Source organism: Phyllobates terribilis, unplaced genomic scaffold (genome assembly GCF_046119375.1).
Source record: "Phyllobates terribilis strain yellow unplaced genomic scaffold, ASM4611937v1 Scaffold_5__5_contigs__length_657084704, whole genome shotgun sequence".
Lineage (NCBI taxonomy): Eukaryota > Metazoa > Chordata > Amphibia > Anura > Dendrobatidae > Phyllobates > Phyllobates terribilis.
The window spans coordinates 318578083-318599736 of NW_027362765.1; the positions used below are offsets into that span (position 1 = coordinate 318578083).

The 21654-nt window shown below is 43.8% G+C and overlaps 1 protein-coding gene across 6 annotated transcripts in view; it reads right to left on the reverse strand.

Moving 5' to 3' along the window:
* LOC141273111 (uncharacterized) overlaps positions 1-21654 on the reverse strand; it is a 68745-nt gene that overhangs the window by 9438 nt on the left and 37653 nt on the right. For 3 of the 6 annotated variants that reach the window (XM_073684504.1, XM_073684505.1, XM_073684506.1), the window contains exons 4-5: positions 15450-15485; positions 13965-14040 (exon numbers count right to left, since the gene is read on the reverse strand). In XM_073684504.1, coding sequence (XP_073540605.1) covers positions 13965-14040; positions 15450-15485 — 112 coding nt within the window. Of the gene's footprint in view, positions 1-2546; positions 2700-13964; positions 14041-15449; positions 15486-21654 lie in introns of those variants that run through there. The other 3 variants (XM_073684507.1, XM_073684508.1, XM_073684509.1) reach the window with 2 other exon arrangements.

Sequence of the window (21654 nt, forward strand, 5' to 3'; positions counted from 1 at the left end):
ATGTGCCCAAACACCTTCTATAGCCGTCTGCTGAATGAGATTGTATGGCCAAAAGTAAGAGTTGATGCGAATCGATTCACATGTCCCATTTCATCAGCAATGACAGTGGTCTGTGGCCACTGCAAGAGAGCAGGAGTACAGCCTCTTCCCTTACAGCATTCACTGCTCTCTTTTTGTTTAGCTGGCCAGGCGCGAGGTCACATGTGTGTCACAGCGCAACAAGGACATTGTACCATGCTGGCTAATCAAAAGAAAAGTTGTGTATGCCGATATGTAAGGGGTGGCACTCTTACTCCCCTACAGTGACCACAGACCACTGTCGTGGCTGATGGAGTTGGACATGCAAATAAATTCTATCCAACAGCTATCTTCTCGGGACTACCCCATACACACTAATACTTGGCTCATCTTTGGATACTTATGAATGTGAATGTGCACTATAAATGCACACTATTTGTGGATGAGCGCTCCACACCTCTTTTTCCTGACATGAAAAAGGCAGGGCTCATCTCAAATTCACGATGCTGGTTTAATGAATTATATATTGATTGCTCAGGCCTATGTAATGCAAATTAAAGCTGAACAAACACTTAAACTAATGAAAATAAAATCAAAACAATTGTTTTGAAAACTGAATACAGTACATACTTGACACCACAGTAGGGTAGATTTATTAATGTATTATACAAGTTTGGTGGCTTAAAGGGAATCTGGCACCACATTTGACCTGTCTAAACTTAATATGTGCATATAACTTATAGACTGCTGAAAAAAGCAGGGCTGTGGAGTTGGTAAGTCAAAACTCCAACTCCTCAATTTCCATGACAATGACTCCAACGCCAACTCCATCTCCCTCATACATGGCTCATGTTTAAGTGATAAATTTACTGTAGCACAGATTCATCTCAGCTAAAAGTCTAGACCCTTAGATCAGGAATAGGACAGACATTTATAGGACATTTCATAACTTTACCAAATTCTTATGAAAAAATATTCCCCACAAAGTGCACTGAATTACTGTACCCAATTTATTATATATTTTAGGAGTCAGAGTCTGTTCATTTTATACCGACTCCACGACTCAGATTCTGACTCCACAGCCCTGGAAAAAGTCCTACATGTATGTCTAATATTAGATGCCTTGTTGTGGATAAATCATCTTTTATCCGTTTATGTAAATGACTTCTTCCAGGCTAGTGGCAAGACATTGCCCGGAAGATAACTCAGCAGTGTCACTCTGTCCCTGTGAAATCTTGAGCGTGCACGTTACTGTTCTCTTCTTTCCTCCTTCTATGTGCAACTGGCATGAAGTGTTTCCAGTGTGATTAGACATGCACCGGAGAACACTGGGAATGGCACCTGAGCAAAAGGTACTTGATGCCTGCGCCTATAGAAGGGCGAAAGACTGCGGAGGAAAGAAGAGAACAGTAATGTGTACACGCAAGATTTCCTCTCAAGCGGAAAACACCACAGGGACGGAGTGATGCTGATGGGTGGTGCAATATACGGAAATGAAGTGAGAAAGCGGTTATCTGCCAGGCTACGTCATCCCCAGACCCTGGAAGAGGTCATTTATACAAACAGATAAAAGACAATTTATCCCCGAAAATGCATCGGATATGAGGCATATAGGTAGGACTTTTCTCAGCAGTCTATAACCTGTATGCCCATGTTAATAGTTTAGATAGGTCAAATGTAGTGACAAATTCCCTTTAACCCCTTTACAGCCTGTGGCGTATTAGTATGCACCAGGCTGTCGCCCCCTTTTCAGCGGGGGCTCCGGCGCTGAGCCCACACTGATCCGGGCACATGTCAGCTGATTCTTACAGCTGACATGTGCCAGCAACAGCCGCAGGTGGAATCGTGATCCACCCGCGGCTGTTAACATGTTAAATGCCGCTGTCAATCTCTGACAGCGGCATTTAACATTGCCGCGCCGGAAGCGCGTCACTTACCCCGCCCATCGGTGACCCCGTCATGTGATCGCTGGTCACCGATGGGTGGTCATGATAACCCTGGGTCTGCAGCAGACTCCAGTGGTTGTCATGAGCTGGTCGCTATGAGCGCCACCTAGTGGTCGGCGCTCATAGCACTGGACCATTTCTGCTACATACAGGTGATCTGCTGATCATCTGTATGTAGCAGAGGTGATCAGACAAGTGCTGCTTCTAGTCTCCTATGGAGACTATAGAAGCAAGCCAAAAGTGAAAAAAAAAAAAGGTTTTTAAAAATATTAAAAAAATTAAAAAATATATAAAAGTTTAAATCACCCCCCTTTCGCCCCATTCAAAATAAAATAATAAAAAAAAACACATACACATATTTGGTATCGCCGCGTTCAGAATCGCCCAATCTATCAATATAAAAAAATAATTAATTCGATTGGTAAATGGAGTAACGAGAAAAAAATTCTAAACGCCAGAATTACGTTTTTGGTCGCCGCAACATTGCAATAAAATGCAATAACGGGCGATCAAAACATCGGATCTACCCCAATATGGTATCAATAAAAACTTCAGCTCGGCGTGCAAAAAATAAGCTCTTACCCGGCCCCAGATCCCGAAAAATGGAGACGCTACGGGTCTTGGAAAATGGCGCCATTTTTTTTTTCTTTCTTTATAGCAAACTTTGGATTTTTTTTTCACCACTTACATAAAAAAGAACCTGTACATGTTTGGTGTCTACGAACTCATACTGACCTGGAGAATAATAATGGCAGGTCAGTTTTAGCATTCAGTGAATGTGGTAAAAAACAAACAAAAAAACACAACATCTGTGGTATTGCACTTTTTTTGCAATTCACCGCACTTGGATTTTTTTTCCGTTTTCCCGTACACAATATGGTAAAACCAGTAATGTCGTTCAAAAGTACAACTCGTCCCGCAAAAAATAAGCACTCACATGGCCATAATGACCAAAAAATAAAAACGCTATGGCTCTGGGAACAAGGGGAGCAAAAAACTGCAAAAACGGAAAATCCCAGGGTTACGAAGGGGTTAAAGGAAACCTCTCACCAGTTTTTTTTAGTGTGAACTAATGCCACCACCTTTCTGAGTGCTTGTACTGCATTACACAAATGTGTCCATCATCCATTAACTCCCCCTGTATATCACAAAAAAAAGTTTTTATTTTTCCCCACGCTGTATATAAATGCTTTTGGTCTGGTCTGATCGGCGTCATTGCTGCCTCTATGCCCCAAAAAAGCAGTCTTCCGGCTTTGACAGCTGGACGCGTCATCCACATAGCTGAAAGGTCTTGCAACTGTGCATTAGCATCGTCACCTCGCACAGACATATTTAGCTCTACCCTATTGTGGGCAGAGCACAAAACATACTTGTGCATGCGCTCAGGAAAAGTCATTCTAGCAAACTGGTTCCAGTAAAAAAAGAGCAGAAATGAGGTTTCCCAGGAGCATGCGTAGATACAGTGGTGTGAAAAAGTGTTTTCCCCCTTCCTGATTTCTTATTCTTTTCCATGTTTGTCAAACTTAAATGTTTCAGATCACAAAACAAATTTAAATATTATACAAAGATAACACAAGTAAACACAAAATGCAGTTTTTAAATGAAGGTCTTTATTATTAAATGAAAAAGAAATCCAAACCTACAGGGCCCTGTGTGAAAAAGTGATTGTCCCCTAAACCTAATAACTGGTTAGGTCACCCTTAGCAGCAACAACTGCAATCAAGCATTTGCAATAACTGGCAATGAGTCTTTTACAACGCTCTGGAGGAATTTTGGCCCACTCATCTTTGCAAAATTGTTGTAATTCAGCCACATTGGAGAGTTTCTGAACATGAACCACCTTTTTAAGGTCATGCCACACAAATGCATGTCAATCGGATTAAGGCCAGGACTTTGACTAGGCCACTCCAAAGTCTTAATTTTGTTTTTCTTCAGGCATTCAGAGGTGAACTTGTTGGTGTTTTTTGGATCATTGTCCTGCTGCAAGTGCGCTTCAGCTTTAGGTCATGAACAAATGGCTGGACATTCTCCTTCAGGATTTTTTTGGTAGGCAGCAGAATTCATGGTTCCATTTACCACAGCAAGTCTTCCAGGTCCTGAAGCAGCAAAACAGTCCCAGACCACCACCATATTTTACTGTTGGTATGATGTTCTTTTTCTGAAATGCTGTGTTACTTCTAAGCCCGATGTAATGGGACATACACCTTCCAAAAAGTTCAACTTTGGTCTTGTCAGTCCACAGAGTATTCTCCCAAAAGTCTTGGCAATAGTGTTGAGCGAGCGCTAAAATGCTCGGGTGCTCGAAGCTTGGGCCGAGCTCACCGTGATACTCGGGTGCTCGACCTGAGCAACGAGCCCAATGTTAGTCTATGGGAGACCCGAGCATTTTTGCGGCGGCACCCCCGGCAGTCTGTAGAAAGCCTAAAAAGTGCCCAAAATGATAGTGACAGTGCTCAAATAACATGGGGACAGCATGGGGATCGCCCCAGGAAGCATTTCTGACCCCCAGGTCACTACTGTCAACAACGTGGTCAGAGGTATTAAGCCACTTTAACGGCTCACAATAAAACACTCAAAAACGAAACTGAAACGGTTTTCCTGTGAAATATGTTAAGGAACATCCTTTCAAGACAAGACTTGTGTATAAGGTAAAATAAGTATCCAAAAACAAAAATACTCCTCCACACCTTGGGCTACGTTCACAAGTAGCATTTTTTATGCATTTTTGCACTTTTGTATTGCTTTCAACCGTGACAAATGCATTCACCAGGAAATGTAATTTTAACATTTTACAATCTTATCTGCCCATGTGATGTGTGACACATGCATACAGTGCTGAAAAGACATGGGAACAGCATGGGGAAGACCCCTGGAAGCATCTCTGACACCCAGGTCACTGCCTAAAAGTGTGCCCATCAGAAGTGATCCTTGCCGCATCAGAAGATGCAGACTTTCAACTATCCCCGTGCAAGTCCTTGTCCCAGGGCAGTGTTCAATTGTACCTCCCCCATTCCTTGCAATGCAAGCGCAAGTATGCAGCCTGCCACTCACCCACCCCCAGGCTGCAATACCATACTGCTTGCTTGCACTTGAAATTGGGCCTTTTAGGCATGTGGAGGCGGAATCTGGCCACCACGTCATGGCTGCGTCGGTGGACTGGTATCCATACTCAGTCCCCAGCCGCCCGGCAGCCGGGTGTCCACGCTTGGTCCCCAGCCGCTAGGGGGCGGCTGGGTGTCTACACTCGGTCCCCAGCCGCCCCGCGGCCGGGTTCCCACACACGGTCCCCAGCCGCCAGGGGGCGGCCGGGTGTCCATAAACGGTCCCCAGCCGCCCCTATTTGAAGGACAGCCTAACCACAAACAAGTGAATGTGGCCAGGGATGGTCCATCTCACTGACGCCTTCACACTGGTTTAATATTTTGGAAGCGGGACACAGTTGGACACTGGGATGCAACACGTCCTCCAGACATAGAGGATTGCGGGTCCTGGATCAATCAGGCTTCAACACAAAGTTCAGAAGGTAGACAGCAGCAGTGGTTGGCCTCCTACACAACGAGTAAATTATTCATGATCATGAGGCCATCCATCTCCTTAGCTTTCTGTTCCTTGGAATGCAAGCGCATGTATGTAGTAGCGGCTAGGCCTGAGGTGGTCAGCGTTTTGGCGCATATTCTACCTCCTCCGAGGATTGCTGGGTGTTTTCCTGCTACTATCCCAGTTCTATGACCGTTAAAACAAAGCTTCAGGTGATGAATGATGGATGAGGTGGTGGCAAAGGAGAAAGAGCAGGAGGAACAGGGGTCATTCACATCAATATCAGGCCAGTCAATCACACGTCTTGTAGGATATGTTTCTGTACCAAAGGGGGGGTTCGGCTACACAGTTATAAGGCATACAGTGAGTGCAATGCCTACCAAAAATTTTGAGGCACTCCAATGCCCCTTGGAAGTGACATGGAGGTCAGAGGGCCTTAACTAAACCGTTTTTTCCATTAATAGCAACTGGGTCTCCTGTACACTGTTGGCCTAAGCAGTGAATGGAAGGCTTTCCAAAAATTATGATGAACTGCAATGCCCCTTGAAACAGACGTGGATTACAGTGTACTAAAAACCTTCTACCCATTATTGGGGAGTGGGTCTCCCTTAGTGTTAGCCTATGCATTGAAAAGCAAAAGGTGACTAAAATTAGGAGGAAATGCAATGCCCGTTGGAAGAGTCGTAGAGGTTAGAGTTAATTAAAAACAACATTTCAATGCCCCTTGGAAGAGCTGTGGAGTTCAGAGTGGTTTAACAAGACGCTTTTAAAGCCCCTTGGAAGAGACGTGGAAGTCAGAGTGGTTTAACAAGACTGTTTTAATGCCCCTTGGAAGAGATGTGGAGGTCACAGTAGCTTAACAAGATGATTTTAATGCCCCTTGGAAGAGTGGTGGAGGCCACAGTGGAATAAAAAGACAATATCAATGCCCCTTGGAAAAGTGGTGGAGGTCGCAGTAGCTTAACAAGACGGTTTTAATGCCCCTTGGAAGAGACATGGAGGTCACAGTAGCTTAACAAGACGGTTTTAATGCCCCCTGGAAGAGTGGTGGAGGTCGCAGTAGCTTAACAAGATGGTTTTAATGGCCCTTGGAAGAGTGGTGGAGGTCGCAGTAGCTTAACACGACGGTTTTAATGCCCCTTGGAAGAGACGTGGAGGTCACAGTAGCTTAACAAGACGGTTTTAAAGCCCCTTGGAAGAGATGTGGAGGTCACAGTAGCTTAACAAGATGGTTTTAATGCCCCTTGGAAGAGTGGTGGCGGTTACAGTGGAATAAAAAGACAATATCAATGCCCCTTGGAAGAGTGGTGGAGGTCGCAATAGCTTAACAAGACGGTTTTAATGCCCCTTGGAAGAGACGTGGAGGTCACAGTAGCTTAACAAGACGGTTTTAATGCCCCTTGGAAGAGACGTGGAGGTCACAGTAGCTTAACAAGACGGTTTTAATGCCCCCTGGAAGAGTGGTGGAGGTCACAGTAGCTTAACAAGATGGTTTTAATGCCCCTTGGAAGAGTGGTGGCGGTTACAGTGGAATAAAAAGACAATATCAATGCCCCTTGGAAGAGTGGTGGAGGTCGCAGTAGCTTAACAAGATGGTTTTAATGGCCCTTGGAAGAGTGGTGGAGGTCGCAGTAGCTTAACACGACGGTTTTAATGCCCCTTGGAAGAGACGTGGAGGTCACAGTAGCTTAACAAGACGGTTTTAATGCCCCTTGGAAGAGATGTGGAGGTCACAGTAGCTTAACAAGATGGTTTTAATGCCCCTTGGAAGAGTGGTGGCGGTTACAGTGGAATAAAAAGACAATATCAATGCCCCTTGGAAGAGTGGTGGAGGTCGCAGTAGCTTAACAAGACGGTTTTAATGCCCCTTGGAAGAGACGTGGAGGTCACAGTAGCTTAACAAGACGGTTTTAATGCCCCTTGGAAGAGACGTGGAGGTCACAGTAGCTTAACAAGACAGTTTTAATGCCCCTTGGAAGAGTGGTGGAGGTCACAGTGGAATAAAAAGACGATTTAATGCCCCTTACAAGAGCCATGAAGTACAGCATATTAAAAACATTATTTCCATTATTGGGGAGTGGGTCTCAAATAGTCTTTGCCTATGCCTTCCAAGCAAAAGCTGCCAAAAATTAGGACAGAGGAACTTGCAATGCTGGCAACACGGACCACGGTCACCCTGGTGGTATAGTGGTGGTGGAGGCTGAGGATAAGTAGAAGAGCAAAAAACAGCCGAAATGAGGAAGCGTATACCCATGTGTGGGTGTGAAGCGGTGCATAGGAATACACCTCCCGAAACAACACAGTGGATTTGACTTTATGTTACTCTGCTGTCATTTGGTGGTGATGTGAAGTCTGGCCCAATCGAGCCCTTGTTCATTTTGATAAGGGTCAGCTTGTCAGCATTGTCAGTTGACAGGGGAGTGCGCTTATCAGTTATAATTCCCCCAGCGGCACTAAAAACACGCTCCGATAAAAAGCTAGCAGCAGGGTAGGCTAGGACCTCCAAGGCGTACAGAGCGAGTTCATTCCAAGTGTCCAGCTTGGATACCCAATAATTAAAAGGCACAGAGGAATTTACGGAGGATGCTGGTACGGTCGGCAAGGTACTCCCTCACCATCTTAAACTTTCCACTCCTTGTGAGAGTACCCTGTGCCTCAGGGCCGGAAAGCAGGACGGGTCTCAGAAAACTGTCCCAGAACGTTGACAGTGTTCCCCTGCCTCTGCTGGATTGGAGTTGCGTCTCTCTCGCCTGAACGCCTTGGTTGGGCAACGAACTGTGACCTCTGCCGCTAGCGTGTTCAGATGGGAATTTTTTTAACAGTTCTGCAGCAAGGGCCTTCTGGTACTGCCCCATTTTTGTAGACCTCTCCACCTCAGGAATAAGAGAGTGAAAGTTCTCCTTGTAGCGGGGGTCTAAAAGTGTCACCAACCAGTAATGACTGTCACCCAACATTTTGACAACGCGAGGGTCATGGTTAAGGCAGCGCAACAAAGTCAGCCATGCGTGCCAGTCTGGTAACGGGCAAGACTTCCGTGTCCTCACCAAGATGACGACTGACCATGCTCTCCTCCTCCTCCTCCACCCCCCTGTCCTCAGGCCACCCACGCTGAACCGATGGTATGACAGTTGTACAGGTACTACCGTCTACAGCGCATGATACCAGCTCCTGTTCTTCCTCCTCCTCTTCCTCTCCCTCATTGTCCCCCAATACACGTTGGGATAAGATGAGGCTGGGCTGTGTGTAATCGCCCGCTACAGCTTCTTGATCCATCTCATCATACTCTGGCTGCAATACCTCCTCTTTAATTCTCTGCAGAGAGCGTTGCAAAAGACAGACAAGTGGGATGCTGATGCTAATGATGGCGTCATCGCCACTCACCATCTTGGTGGACTCCTCAAAGTTTGTCAGGATGGTACATATGTCACACATCCAGGTCCACTCCTGAGGTCTTATGTGTGGAGTCTGACCTGAATATCAACGGCCTTGTTGCAGCTGGTACTCCACAACTGCTTTCTTCTGCTCAGAAATCCTTTGCAACATGTGGAGGGTAGAGTTCCAACGTGTGGGGACATCACACACCAGTCGGTGTGCCGGAAGCTGCAAACGCTGCTGCAACACAGCAAGGGCGGCGCACGCTGTAGCAGACTTCCGAAAATGAGTAGACAGGTGGAGTACTTTGACGAGCTGATCTGTTAACTCGGGGTACGATTTAAGAAACCGCTGAACCACGAGGTTAAGTACATGAGCCAGGCATGGAACGTGTGTGATCTCGCCTCGCCTCAGAGCTGCCACCAGGTTACGGCCATTGTCACACACGACCATGCCTGGATGTAGGTTCAGCGGTCTCAGCCACAGATCTGCCTGCTCTTTCACAGCTGTCCACAACTCACAAGCAGTGTGAGGTTTATCACCTAAGCTTATGAGTTTCAGCACAGCCTGTTGCCGCTTGGCTGAGGCAGTACTGCAGTGCTTCCAGCTTGTAACTGATGTGGTGATATCGGAGATGGAGGCTGAACATGAGGAGGAGGAGGAGGATGATGCGCAGGAGCTGTACACTGTGGGGGCAACTCTGACTGACATAGGGCCCACAATCCTCGGTGTGGGGAGGATGTGTTCCGTCCCAAGGTCCGACTGGGTCCCGGGCTTCCACTATGTTTACCCAGTGTGCCGACAGGGAGATGTACCGTCCCTGGCCACAAGCACTTGTCCACATGTCCATTGTCAGGTGGACTCTCCCAGTAACTGCGTTGTTGAGGGCACGGCAGATGTTTTGGGACACGTGCTTGTGTAGTGCGGGGATGGCACACCGGGCAAAATAGTGTCGGCTGGGGACCGAGTACCGAGGCACGGCCAACGCCATAAAGGTTGTGGAAGGATTCCGTCTCCACCAACCTAAAAGGCCTGTGGGGCGTTGGCTGCGAATTTGCGTTTTTGTTCAAAGCTCTGGGATATGGACAATTGAACACTGCGGTGGGACGTGGACGTTGATGCTGTTTCTTGAGAAACTGCCATAACAAGTGAAGACTGAGAGGAGGGGGCATCTTTGCATTCAGTATGGACAGGGGATAGCCTGGCACGCACAACAGGGGGTTCTCTTACACGCACAACAGCGGAAGAAGCAGTGGTGACACCCGCTGACACTGGTCGTGGACCCTGGGGTTCGCCCCACAAAGTCGGGTGCTTTGCTGCCATGTGCCTGATCATGCTGGTGGTGGTCAGGCTGGTAGTTTTGTCACCCTGCTGATGCTGGCCTGGCAGGTGGTACAGATGGCCTTTTTGGGGTTATCAGCAGAGTCTTTAAAAAAATTCCAGACTCTGGAAGACCTACCGGTTGTACTGGCAACGTCCCTCGTGTTGGTGTTATGGGGAACAGTTGCCCGCCTTCTGTCTGCGGCCACCACACTGCTTCTTCCTGCCTGTTGGGGTACTCTGCCTCCCTCCCCCTGTGTGCTGCTGGCCTCGCTCTGCGTGTCCTCCTGTCACGTTGGGTCAGTTACTAGATCATCAACCACCTCCTACTCTTCCACTTCTGCACCACGGTCCTCCTCCTCACTTCGTGGCAATTGTGTCTCGTCATCGTCCATCTCTTGTGACAAATTGCCAGCGTCGCCTTCCTGTGGCCGTGGCTGTTCAAATATTTGGCCATCGCTACATGGGATCTCCTCTTCCATCACTTCAAGCGGAGCAGGCGAGGGGCACAAATATGGAAATGGACCAGTGAACAGCTCTTCAGAGTGTCCAAGTGTGGGATCAGTTGCTGTCTGACGACACTCGGCATGGTGGGAGGAAGGAGCATCAGGGTGAGGAGGAGTATGCAGTCGAGACTCACGGCTACTAACACTTGACCGTGTGGAAGACAGACCGGAGGTGGTGGTGCCCAGGTGACTGGAAGTATTATCTGCTATCCAATTAATAACCTGTTCACACTGATCAGTTCGCAATAGTGGTGCTGTTGTGTGCTTCCCTAGTAATTCAGTCAAGAACTGGGAAAGAGAAGATGTGGCTGTTGGTTGTGGCACATTTTCACCTTGGCCACGGCCCCATCCTCTGCACGCACCATCACCAGAACGTCCAGTTCCACGTCCCTTGCCATGCGCCTTGCCCATTGTAAATGAAGTAAAATAGCTTACACTCGCACTATCAATGGCAAAAGGGTAGTAAAAAGGAGATTTGAACCGTGGAAGAGGAAAACCACAGTTCTAGTCCTCTGGCCTACACCCGACTCTTTTAAACAGATATATTGGTGTCTGAACAGTCAGCGAGACACTGAAAATGTTTTTTTTGTGCAAAAAAGACCAAAAAGTGGATAATACAGAGATTTGAACCGTGGAACTGCAAAACCACAGTTATAATTTCCTGGTGTATACCAGACATGTTAAAATAGATATATTTGTGTCTGAACAGTCAGCGACACACTCAAACTGTTTTTTTTTATGGAAAAAAGGCAAGCAGGTTGATAACACCCAGATTTGAACCGTGGAAGAGGAAAAACACAGTTCTAGTTCTGTGGCCCTACACCAGACTCTTTTAAACAGATCTATTGGTGTCTGAACAGTCAGCGAGACACTCAATTTTTTTTTGGGGGGTGGGGAGGGGAAATACCAAAAGGTTAATAAAAAAACAGGATTTAGAAGAAAAAAAAGGATTTTTCCTGGCCCCTGAGACCTGGGGATAAGTCTAGCAATTTGACCAGCAGGAGCAGCACACAGGACTGTAATGCAGTGTTTGTTGGTATAACCACTGCGTCTCCTATATAGCCTGTCTGCCTGCCTGATATCTGGGATGGATATTATTCCTGAGAAGGACTGTTTGTTTGATTTGGCAGGCTTTAGAGACTCTACACTAACTATTTTGCAGTATAAATCTCTCCCTAGCTCTGCAGCACTGACCCTACACTGTCTGATCCGGAGCGACTGTGTCCAAGATGGCGGCGCCCCGGTTTTAAATACTCGAGGTGACGCTGTGTGGCCAAACAATCACTGAAATGCCCACAAACAACATGGCTGCGGCATTAGTGTGACTGGCTGGCAATCCCTGCATGTTCATTGGCTCTGTAAAGAGCGCCAAACGTGCAGGGCGGAGACCCGAGCTCCCGACCGAGTAACCCGGAAATGCTCAGTGCTCGCCGAACATCCCGAGTAGTGAGATACTCGGGCGAGTGCCGAGCAGTGTCAAACATGCTCGCTCAACACTACTTGGCAATCATCAAGATGTTTTCTGGCAAAACTGAGACCAGCCTTTATGTTCTTTTTGCCCAGCCGTGGTTTTCATCTTGGAACTTTGCCATGCATGCCATTTTTGCCCAGTCTCTTTCTTATGATGGAGTCATGAACACTGAGCTTAACTGAGGCAAGTGAGGCCTGCAGTTCTTTGGATGTTGTTGTGGGGTCTTTTGTGACCTCTTGGATGAGTCATCACTGCGCTCTTGGGGTAATTTTGGTTGGCCGGCCACTCCTGGGAAGGTTCACCACTGTTCCATGTGTTTGCCATTTGTGGATAATGGCTCTCACTGTGGTTCGCTGGAGTCCCAAAGCTTTAGAAATGGCTTTATAACCTTTTCCAGACTGATAGATTTAAATTACTCTGTTTCTCATCTTTTCCTTAATTTCTTTGGATTGCAGCATGAAATCTAGCTTTTGAGGATCTTTTGGTCTACTTCACTTTGTCAAGCATGTCCTATTTAAGTAATTTCTTGATTGAGAACAGGTGTGGCAGTAAACAGGCCTGTAAGTGGCTAGGGACATTGAAATCAGCTTCCCAAAGATGTGATAAACCACAGTTAACTTATGTTTTAAGGGGGGGGGGGGGGCAATAACTTTTTCACACAGGGTCCTGTAGGTTTGGATTTCTTTTTCCCTTAATAATAAAAGACCTTCATTTAAAAACTGCATTTGTTGTTTACTTGTGTTATCTTTGTCTAATATTTAGATTTGTTTTGTGATCTGAAACATTTAAGTGTGACAAACATGCAAAAGAGTAAGGAATCAGAAAGGGGGCAAACATTTTTTCACACCACTTTATGTTTTGTGCTCTGCCCACAGCAGGGCAGAGCAAAAGATGCTAATGCGCAGACGCGAGCTCTCTTTCAGCTATGTGGATGACACTGGACGCATCATCCACATCAATAAAAGCCAGAACACGGCTTTTGGGGGCAAAGAGGTGGCACAGACGACGAGGAAATGATGCCCATCGGATAGGACCAAAAGCCTTTACATAGAGGGTGGGAGAAAATAAAAAGGTATTTTTGGTGGTATACAGGGGGAGTTAGGGGATGATGGCTACATTTAAGCAATGCCGTACAGGCCCTCAGAAAGGTGGTGGCATTGGTTCACACAGTTAAAAAAATGGTGACAGGTTCTCTTTAAATACATATATAAACACATGAAGTTTGGGTCAAATGCTACTTTCATGAAAACCATGTAACCCATACAGCACATCCAAAAGTGTTTCAAATATAGGTCTTCAAACTTGTAGTAATAAAGAGAATAAAAGATGCTAATGAAAAGAAAAAAAAATGAAGAGAAAGATACCAAGGAGACTAACAAGGATAATAAGAAGATGTATGTCAAGGAGAAATAGAAGGAGAAAAAAGAAGGTTGTTACCAAAGAGAAAAAGAGAAGCATTAAAGGCAGAAGGAGGTAAAAGAGGAAGGGAATAAAAAGGATGAAAAAGGAGAAACGCGAGAATGAGATGAACAAAGCTAAAATGTACAGTAGAGGAAAACAAAAGTAAGATGATAAGCAAAAGAAAAGAACAGGGGAGAATGAAAAATACAAAAGAAAGGAAAGGAAAATGTACAATAAAAAGATAAATAAAAGAATTAATAAGAGAATTTGATTGGAAGACAAAAAGAAGTAGAAAGTAAAAAAAAAAAAAGGAGAAAATGAATATTAAAAGAACAGATGATAAAGAGGAGGATATAGAAGAATAAAATAACAAAATATAATAAAATGACTCACATGTCAGCTCACTATTTATGTTCATCTTTTTTGTATCCACTTCTTCCAGTGCTTGCAAATCCATCAGATTTGTGTCCTACATGAAATGACACATGGTAAACAAATTCAACTACAGTGGAGTCCAAGGTTCAAATTTATCAAGTAGTTTACTCCTAAAAAAGCTGTGAACTGGAGTGGGCGTGTGCTATATGTTTTAGTCTGATTTTCTGACCACTAGCCAGTTCAAAATTCATCAAATTTATTAATAGGTATATAAAATGCCAATCTTAAAGGGGTTGTGCAGAGGGGCATGCTCTGTAAAAACACAGAATAAATGTGCTTCACTCAGGTATATAAAAGTGTCGCCATTGCTACACTTTTATCTAATACATGCGCCATTATCTAATACAACTTGAGGCTTCATTCAGATGTCCTTGATTTTTCTCGTACATAAAATCACGGACCATTGTTCATCAGTGTTTTGAAATCCGACTTTCATCAGTGTTTGGTCTGTCACTTTTTACCACCAGTGTTTCATCAGTGATTTTCACTGCTAAAAAGATAAATTACAAAGCTTCTCCTATACATTACAATGTCAATCACAGACAGCAAGCGGATGACATCCCTGTGCTGCAAGTGATTTTCACGGGCTTCTCGGGGTAATTTTGATCCGTGACTCGGAAAACCACTTGGTCCGCAAAAAACAGACATATGAACAGCTCAATAGAACACGTAATAACAATAATCTATACGTGAAAAACAAGCATAGAACACACGTGACTCATGAGTGTCTGAGGAAGATCTGAAACAGTAACTACGCCTTATTATTTATTATTTTTTGTGTTTTAATTCTAAAGCTGGTTATTTCAGGTAGGAGGGGAACAACCTCGAAAAAGTGGATACATTTGTTAATGCCCAACGACAGCCCCTTGTTGAATTATTGCCTTCATATATTAAGGATACTGGCGACTTTCTAAAAAGAATTGATGGGCGGCATATTGCCGAAAATGCAGTATTAGTAACCTGCGATACAGAATCCCTCTACACCAATATCCGACATACTGATTGTGTAGAGGGGGTCAAATTCTCTCGATGCATCATCTAGTCCCTCGGTGTTTAATGAATTTCTGGTTCAGCTCTTACAATTTGCTTTGTCTCACAATTTTTTTGTTTTCAAGGGGTCCTTCTTCCTGCAGCTCCAGGGCACGGCCATGGGGGCCTCATTCGCACCTGCGTATGCCAATTTGTTCCTGGGGTTGTGGGAGAGGGACCTCTTCCTGTCGGATCGGTACGCATCAATGGACCGCGTGAGCAGCCAATCCCCCCCCCCCATCTCTTATGACTGCTCGAAAAAAAAGGCCCTGATAAGCCCTATTAACCCTCTCAGCACTATGTGTGCTGGAGCATGCTTTTCCCATTTCACATCACTGAAGCTGCCAACCTCAGCCACACATATCTCCCCTCAAGGACATGTCCGGCGGCCCTCTTACAATACATTTGACTTACCATTATGACAGGGATTCTATAGAGTTCCTGGACGTCCTAGTGAAAATGGACATCAATAATTATCTACAAACAAATCTTTTCGCAAGGTTACGGCTGTCAATACGTTACTCCAAGCCTCATCTTTACATCCACCTGCTATAATCAGGTTAATACCAACTGGTCAATTTCTTTGCATCCGTAGGATATATTCCAGTACCGAGGATTTTGAACAACAAGCACTTGACTTGAAACGAAGATTAGCCGACAGGGGATATAGTCATCGTGCGATTAAGAAAGCTTACAACAGAGCCCGACATACCCCTTGACATCACCCCCTCATCATCGAAACAAGTAAGATTTATTACATCATATCATGGGCACACAGACACAGTACGGAGAAGTCTGAACAAATTTTGCCTCTTATTAATGGCTGATCCTATACTGCCCAAATATTTAGGGGATTTCCCCAATATTGCATTTAAAAGATCACATAATTTGGGTGACACTCTTATGAAGAGCCACTATGTGAGTGACCATACTACTTTTTTGGATAGTTCAAGGCCAACCTGGGGATGTAAACCTTGCGGGAGATGAGTCGCATGTCCAAATGTGGTGCGGACAGATTCCTTCTGTAATGCAGATAGTTTCCAAGATGTTCAAAATGACTCAATCTATCCCGTGTACCACCAGAGCTGTGATATATCATGCAACATGCCCCTGTTCACTAATCTACGTTGGTCTCACCACACGCCAACTGAAAGTCCGCATACGCCAACATGTTAATGGTATTCTTGCAGCTAGGGAAATTACAGACGAGTCATTGCTTAAAACATTACCAAGGCATTTTAAAAAATTCCATGACTGTGATGCCTCATAGTTACAAGTTCGTGGCATAGACATGATATTGCCCCATGAATTGGGGGGGGATAATATCAGTAATCGACTTGCTAGACTTGAAGCAAAGTGGATTTGGACCCTAGGTACTGTAAGTCCCCGGGATCTTAATGAAAACCTCAGTTTCGTTCCACTCTTGTGAACCATTTTAGGTTTAAATTTTGTTGTTGCATCTATTGGGCTACCCTTTGTATATTTTTAATTGTTTTTAACTTTGCATGTTCTACTCACAGTTCCAAATTGATGCATGGAGACTTTTACATTTATGCCTCTATACAAAATGGCTGGGCAATTAATATGGAACCCTATATCTGCTGAACCTCCTGGACACTCTGGCTTTATCTGCTACTATACTGAGGAGTCATATTTATATATTTAACCCTATCCCAATGGACATTTGGACCATTTATTGCAGTTGGTGGTCTTTTTTGGCAGAATGGATGTTCTTGGTCATAAAGTGACTACTACACAAGCAAGTGGGAGATTCACTCCATGAGATCTGGAGTACTAGACTATCAGCCCTTGGCCACATGTGGCTCTTGTGATATTAATTATAATATATACCAGATGTATGATATGTGGATATGGAGGTATATGTTGTCTCTCTCTTGTACTCACCTTGTGTAGATAGTGATTTTTTATATGCTCATTTTTTTGCAAGGCCATTTTCCAGTGTAGTCCTTTGACCTCATAAGATTAGGGATATTTCCTATATGTGGTATATCAAAATTTATGCTCTTGTATTTGGGCCTCTAATTCATTGATTAATAAGGATATATATAGATATATATCTATATCTCTATATCTATCTATATATATATTATGCTTGCTATATAGCCTTTAATACCATCGATGCTTTAACGTGTAATTTTTGATGGGTGTATGTACCACATCCGGTTTAAAATATATCACTATTAGCCCATCCATATTTATGCCCATTTCTAAGATGAACATTTGGCCACTTCCGCCCTTATGCCTGACTGGATTGGTACGTGCGTGTTGCCTGGGATCCGGATGCCCTCCGGTGCCTGAGTCTAGACAAGCACGCACGTCATCGGGTCACCTGATCTGATGTGGCGCCCACGTGATGCGGGTGCCGGATATATTCCAGCGTCTCCTGGACAACGCGCGTGTCATTGAAGCTCCAGTACACGCCTATTGGCTGCGTTTTTAAACTCCCTCCCCTCTATCTGACGCCACCCCCTGACGAAGGCCCACGCCGAATACTAAATACTGAAATTCCGCAGGTGCGTTTCCACAGCAGAAACGCATCCAAAACACATGTAATCTGCACTTAAGTATATCAATAAAGTTCTGTCAAAGCCAAATACCAGGAAGTATCAAAAACAAAGCAGCTTTATTTAAAGAAGTTAAAGAGGAAGATAAAGGTAGCACTCACCAATATAAATCCTTTCATTGTCACCATTAAGACATGCTGGTTAGTGGCTTGGGGTAGCAAACCCAAGGGGTATGCACTTTAGTTTTCTCCTCCCTTTCTTCCAAGAGCCATAACTTATTAATTTTTCAGCTGACACAGGCATATGAGGGCTTGTTTTTTGTGCAAGACTAGTTGTAGTTTTGTATCCATTCTACCATTCAATGTACTGGAAAATGGGAAAAAATTTCAAGTGCAATTGAAAAAAAAAAAGTCTACAAAAAAAATATCAAAATTTTGTAACTGGAGTGTAATTGTTTTTTTTTGGGGGGGGGGGGGGGGGTTGTTTTTAACCCTTTCGCAAATCTCTGGGATTTTCTGTTTTTGCATTTTTGTTTTTTGCTCCCCTTGTTCCCAGAGCCATAGCGTTTTTATTTTTTGGTCAATATGGCCGTGTGAGAGCTTATTTTTTTGCGGGACGAGTTGTACTTTTCAACGACATTACTAGTTTTACCATATCGTGTACGGGAAAACGGGAAAAAAATTCCAAGTGGGGTGAAATTGTAAAAACAGTGCAATACCACAGATGTTTTTTTTTTACCACGTTCACTGAATGCTAAAACTGACCTGCCATTATTATTCTCCAGGTCATTACGAGTTCGTAGACACCAAACATGTATAGGTTCTTTTTTATTTAAGTGGTGAAAAAAAATTCCAAAATTTGCTAAAAAAGAAAAAAAAATGGCGCCATTTTCCAAGACCCGTAGTGTCTCCATTTTTCGGGATCTGGGGCCGGGTTAGTGGCTTACTTTTTGCGCGCCGAGCTGAAGTTTTTATTGATACCATTTTGTGGTAGATCCGATATTTTGATCGCCCATTATTGCATTTTATTGCAATGTTGTGGCGACCAAAAAACGTAATTCTGGCGTTTATAATTTTTTTCTCATTACACAGTTTACCGATCGGATTAATTCTTTTTTTATATTGATAGATTGGGTGATTCTGAACGTGGCGATACCAAATATGTGTATGTGTTTTTTTTTTTATTATTTTATTTTTAATGGGGAAAAAGGGGGGCGATTTAAACTTTTATTTTTTTTTATTTTTTTAATATTTTTAAAAAGCATTTTTTTTTTCACTTTTTGCTTGCTTCTATAGTCTCCATAGGAGACTAGAAGCAGCACTTGTCTGATCGCCTCTGCTACATAGAGATGATCAGCAGATCACCTCTATGCAGCAGAAATGGTCCTGTGCTATGAGCGCTGACCAACTAGGTGGCGCTCATAGTGACCAGCTCATGACAACCACTGGAGTCTGCTGCAGACCCAAAGTTGGCATGCCAACCTATCCGTGACGTGCATCCGGTTTGCGCAAGTTAAATGCTGCTGTCAGAGATTGACAGCGGCATTTAACATGTTAACAGCCGCGGGTTGATCGCGATTCAACCCGTGGCTGTTGCGGGCACATGTCAGCTGTAAGAATCAGCTGACATGTGCCCGGTTCAGTACGGGCTCAGCGCCGGAGCCCTCACTGAACCGGGGGTTACAGCCATGTGCGTACAAATACGGCACAGGCTGTAAAGGGGTTAACATTCATTGTATGGTAAAAAATAACTTTTCAACATTATTCTCTAGGTCAGTAAGATTACAGCGATACCAAACTTGCACAATTTTTTTTATTTAATTAGTGAAAAAAATTAGGACATTTGCAAAAAAAAAAAGTAAATAAATTTGCTTAGTCAATACTTTACAAGTTTATTTATTTTCAGAGTTGCGACGACTGAAAAAACGCAATTCTGGCATTTTAATTTTTAACTTGTTACATTGCTTAGATTGAGTTAATTAATTTTATACTCTGACAGACTGGTCTTTTACATACGTGGCAATACCAAATATATTTCTTTATTTTTAATGGGGGGAAAAAGGAGGCAATTTGAATTTTTATATGTTTCAAAAAATTTTTTTTTTTTTTACTTAATTTTGACTTGAAACTGCAAATTGTCGGATCGTTTATACTATATATTGCAATATCACAAATTGCAAAAAAGAAAAAAGTTTTTTCCAGCTCATCAACTTCCTAGGAAGTGCTTCTCCAGGAGTGCACGGATCCAGAAAGGACTTGTGTTGGTGCAAGTTGAACAAAGGCAAAAAATGAAGAATGATGCATCCAGCACTGGAAATCCGGAGAAGTTAAATGTCTTTATAAAAAACAACATTTTATTGAAAAAAACTATTAAAAAAACATGATTGTTAAAAAAAAGCGTATGGTCAGGGTCATGCTCACTGACGCATTTTGAATGTAAATTGTTCTTAATCTTAGTTTGGCATAGTTCTGACGCTTAAAGATGTTGTTTAAATAGTGACCAAAGAGGAAATGATGTAGCAAAGTGAAATGAAGTTGCTCCACCCCTAAAAAATATTCAGAAGTATGATAAGTCAATGTATATACAAGGGCTGTGGAGTCGGAGTCAGAACCCATTTTGGTGGAGTCGGAGTCGGTATAAAATGGACCGACTCCAACTCCTAAAATATATAATAAATTGGGTACAGTTGTTCAATGCAGTTTGTGAGGAAATTTTTTCATAAGAATTTGGGAAAGTTATGAAATGTCCTATAAATGTCTGTCCTATTCCTCATCTAAGGGTCTGGACTTTTAGTGGAGATTAATCTGTGCGACAGTAAATTTATCACTTACACATGATGGAGTCGGAGTCAGAATCATGGAAATTGAGCAGTCGGAGGTTTGGCTTACCGACTCCACAGCCCTGGAGTATACATCAAATAAGTGTTTATATTCATTCCTCAAGGGGTACAACTATTCAATTTTAAAATCCATGAAGCTTCTTTGAATCTCAAAAGTTGTAATCTATCTTCTCCTCTCTTTGGTGAAAAAACTCTTTGGCTGTGTGCCCATGATGCGTTTTTTAAGCGTTTCCGCAGCGGCAATTCCGCTACAGAAACGCTTAAAAAACGCTTGGTAGAGCGTCTGCCATGTTCCCCAATGATAATCCGCATGTGCTGTGCACATGCTGCGGAAATTTCCGCTGCGGATTATCATTGCAGAAAAATCTGCAGCACTACCAATTATTTTGCGGAAGCTCGGCGTTTTCGCCTCCATTCACTTGCATTAGAACACTTGGAATCCGCATCACTGCATCTGTACATGCGGAATCCATGCGTTTCAATGTGCGGATGGTACGCGGGTGTGGAGGAGAGGAGACTCTCCTCCGGACTCGGGTACCATAGAACCTATAAAAAAAAAGAATAAAATAAAAAATAAACATTATACTTACCTTCTGATGGCCCCCGGTGTCCTTGTCTCAGCTTGCCGGCAGATCGCGGTGGACTCAAGGACCTGCGCTGACGTCATTTACTCATGTGCCACGAGCCGCCGGCAAGCTGAGACGCATCGGATAAAGACTTCGGGGGCCATCAGAAGGTAAGTATAGATTTATTTTTTACCATTCTTTCGGTCACACTATATAAATCCATGCAGTTTGCATGGATTTATATTATGTGACCAATTTGTCAAGTACTTTCCAAGTGATGCGAAAATCTCTTGGAAAGCACTTGACAACCCGCATGCGGAAATGCATGTGAAGAACGCTTCACTTACGCATGTCACGGGCAGGAAAAACGCATGTACAGTCCGCATGTACAATCCGCATGTACAATCCGCATGCGTTTTTTCTGCCGGGGAGATGGAGAAACGCTCAGGAAAAATCCGGAGCATTTCTGCATCGTGGGCACATAGCCTTTCTATTGCATTAATGTGCTAACATCTCCATTGTGGCAGTATAGGAAACGTTGTGATGCACCAGAGAGACTGCGTGTCGTGCTGTTCTGAACATCATATATGTGCTCCGATATACGTCTTTTTAAAGTTCTAGTGGTGCATCCAACATATCGCAAGTAATAACATACTCTATATATGTGCTATTGCAATTCATAAAATATT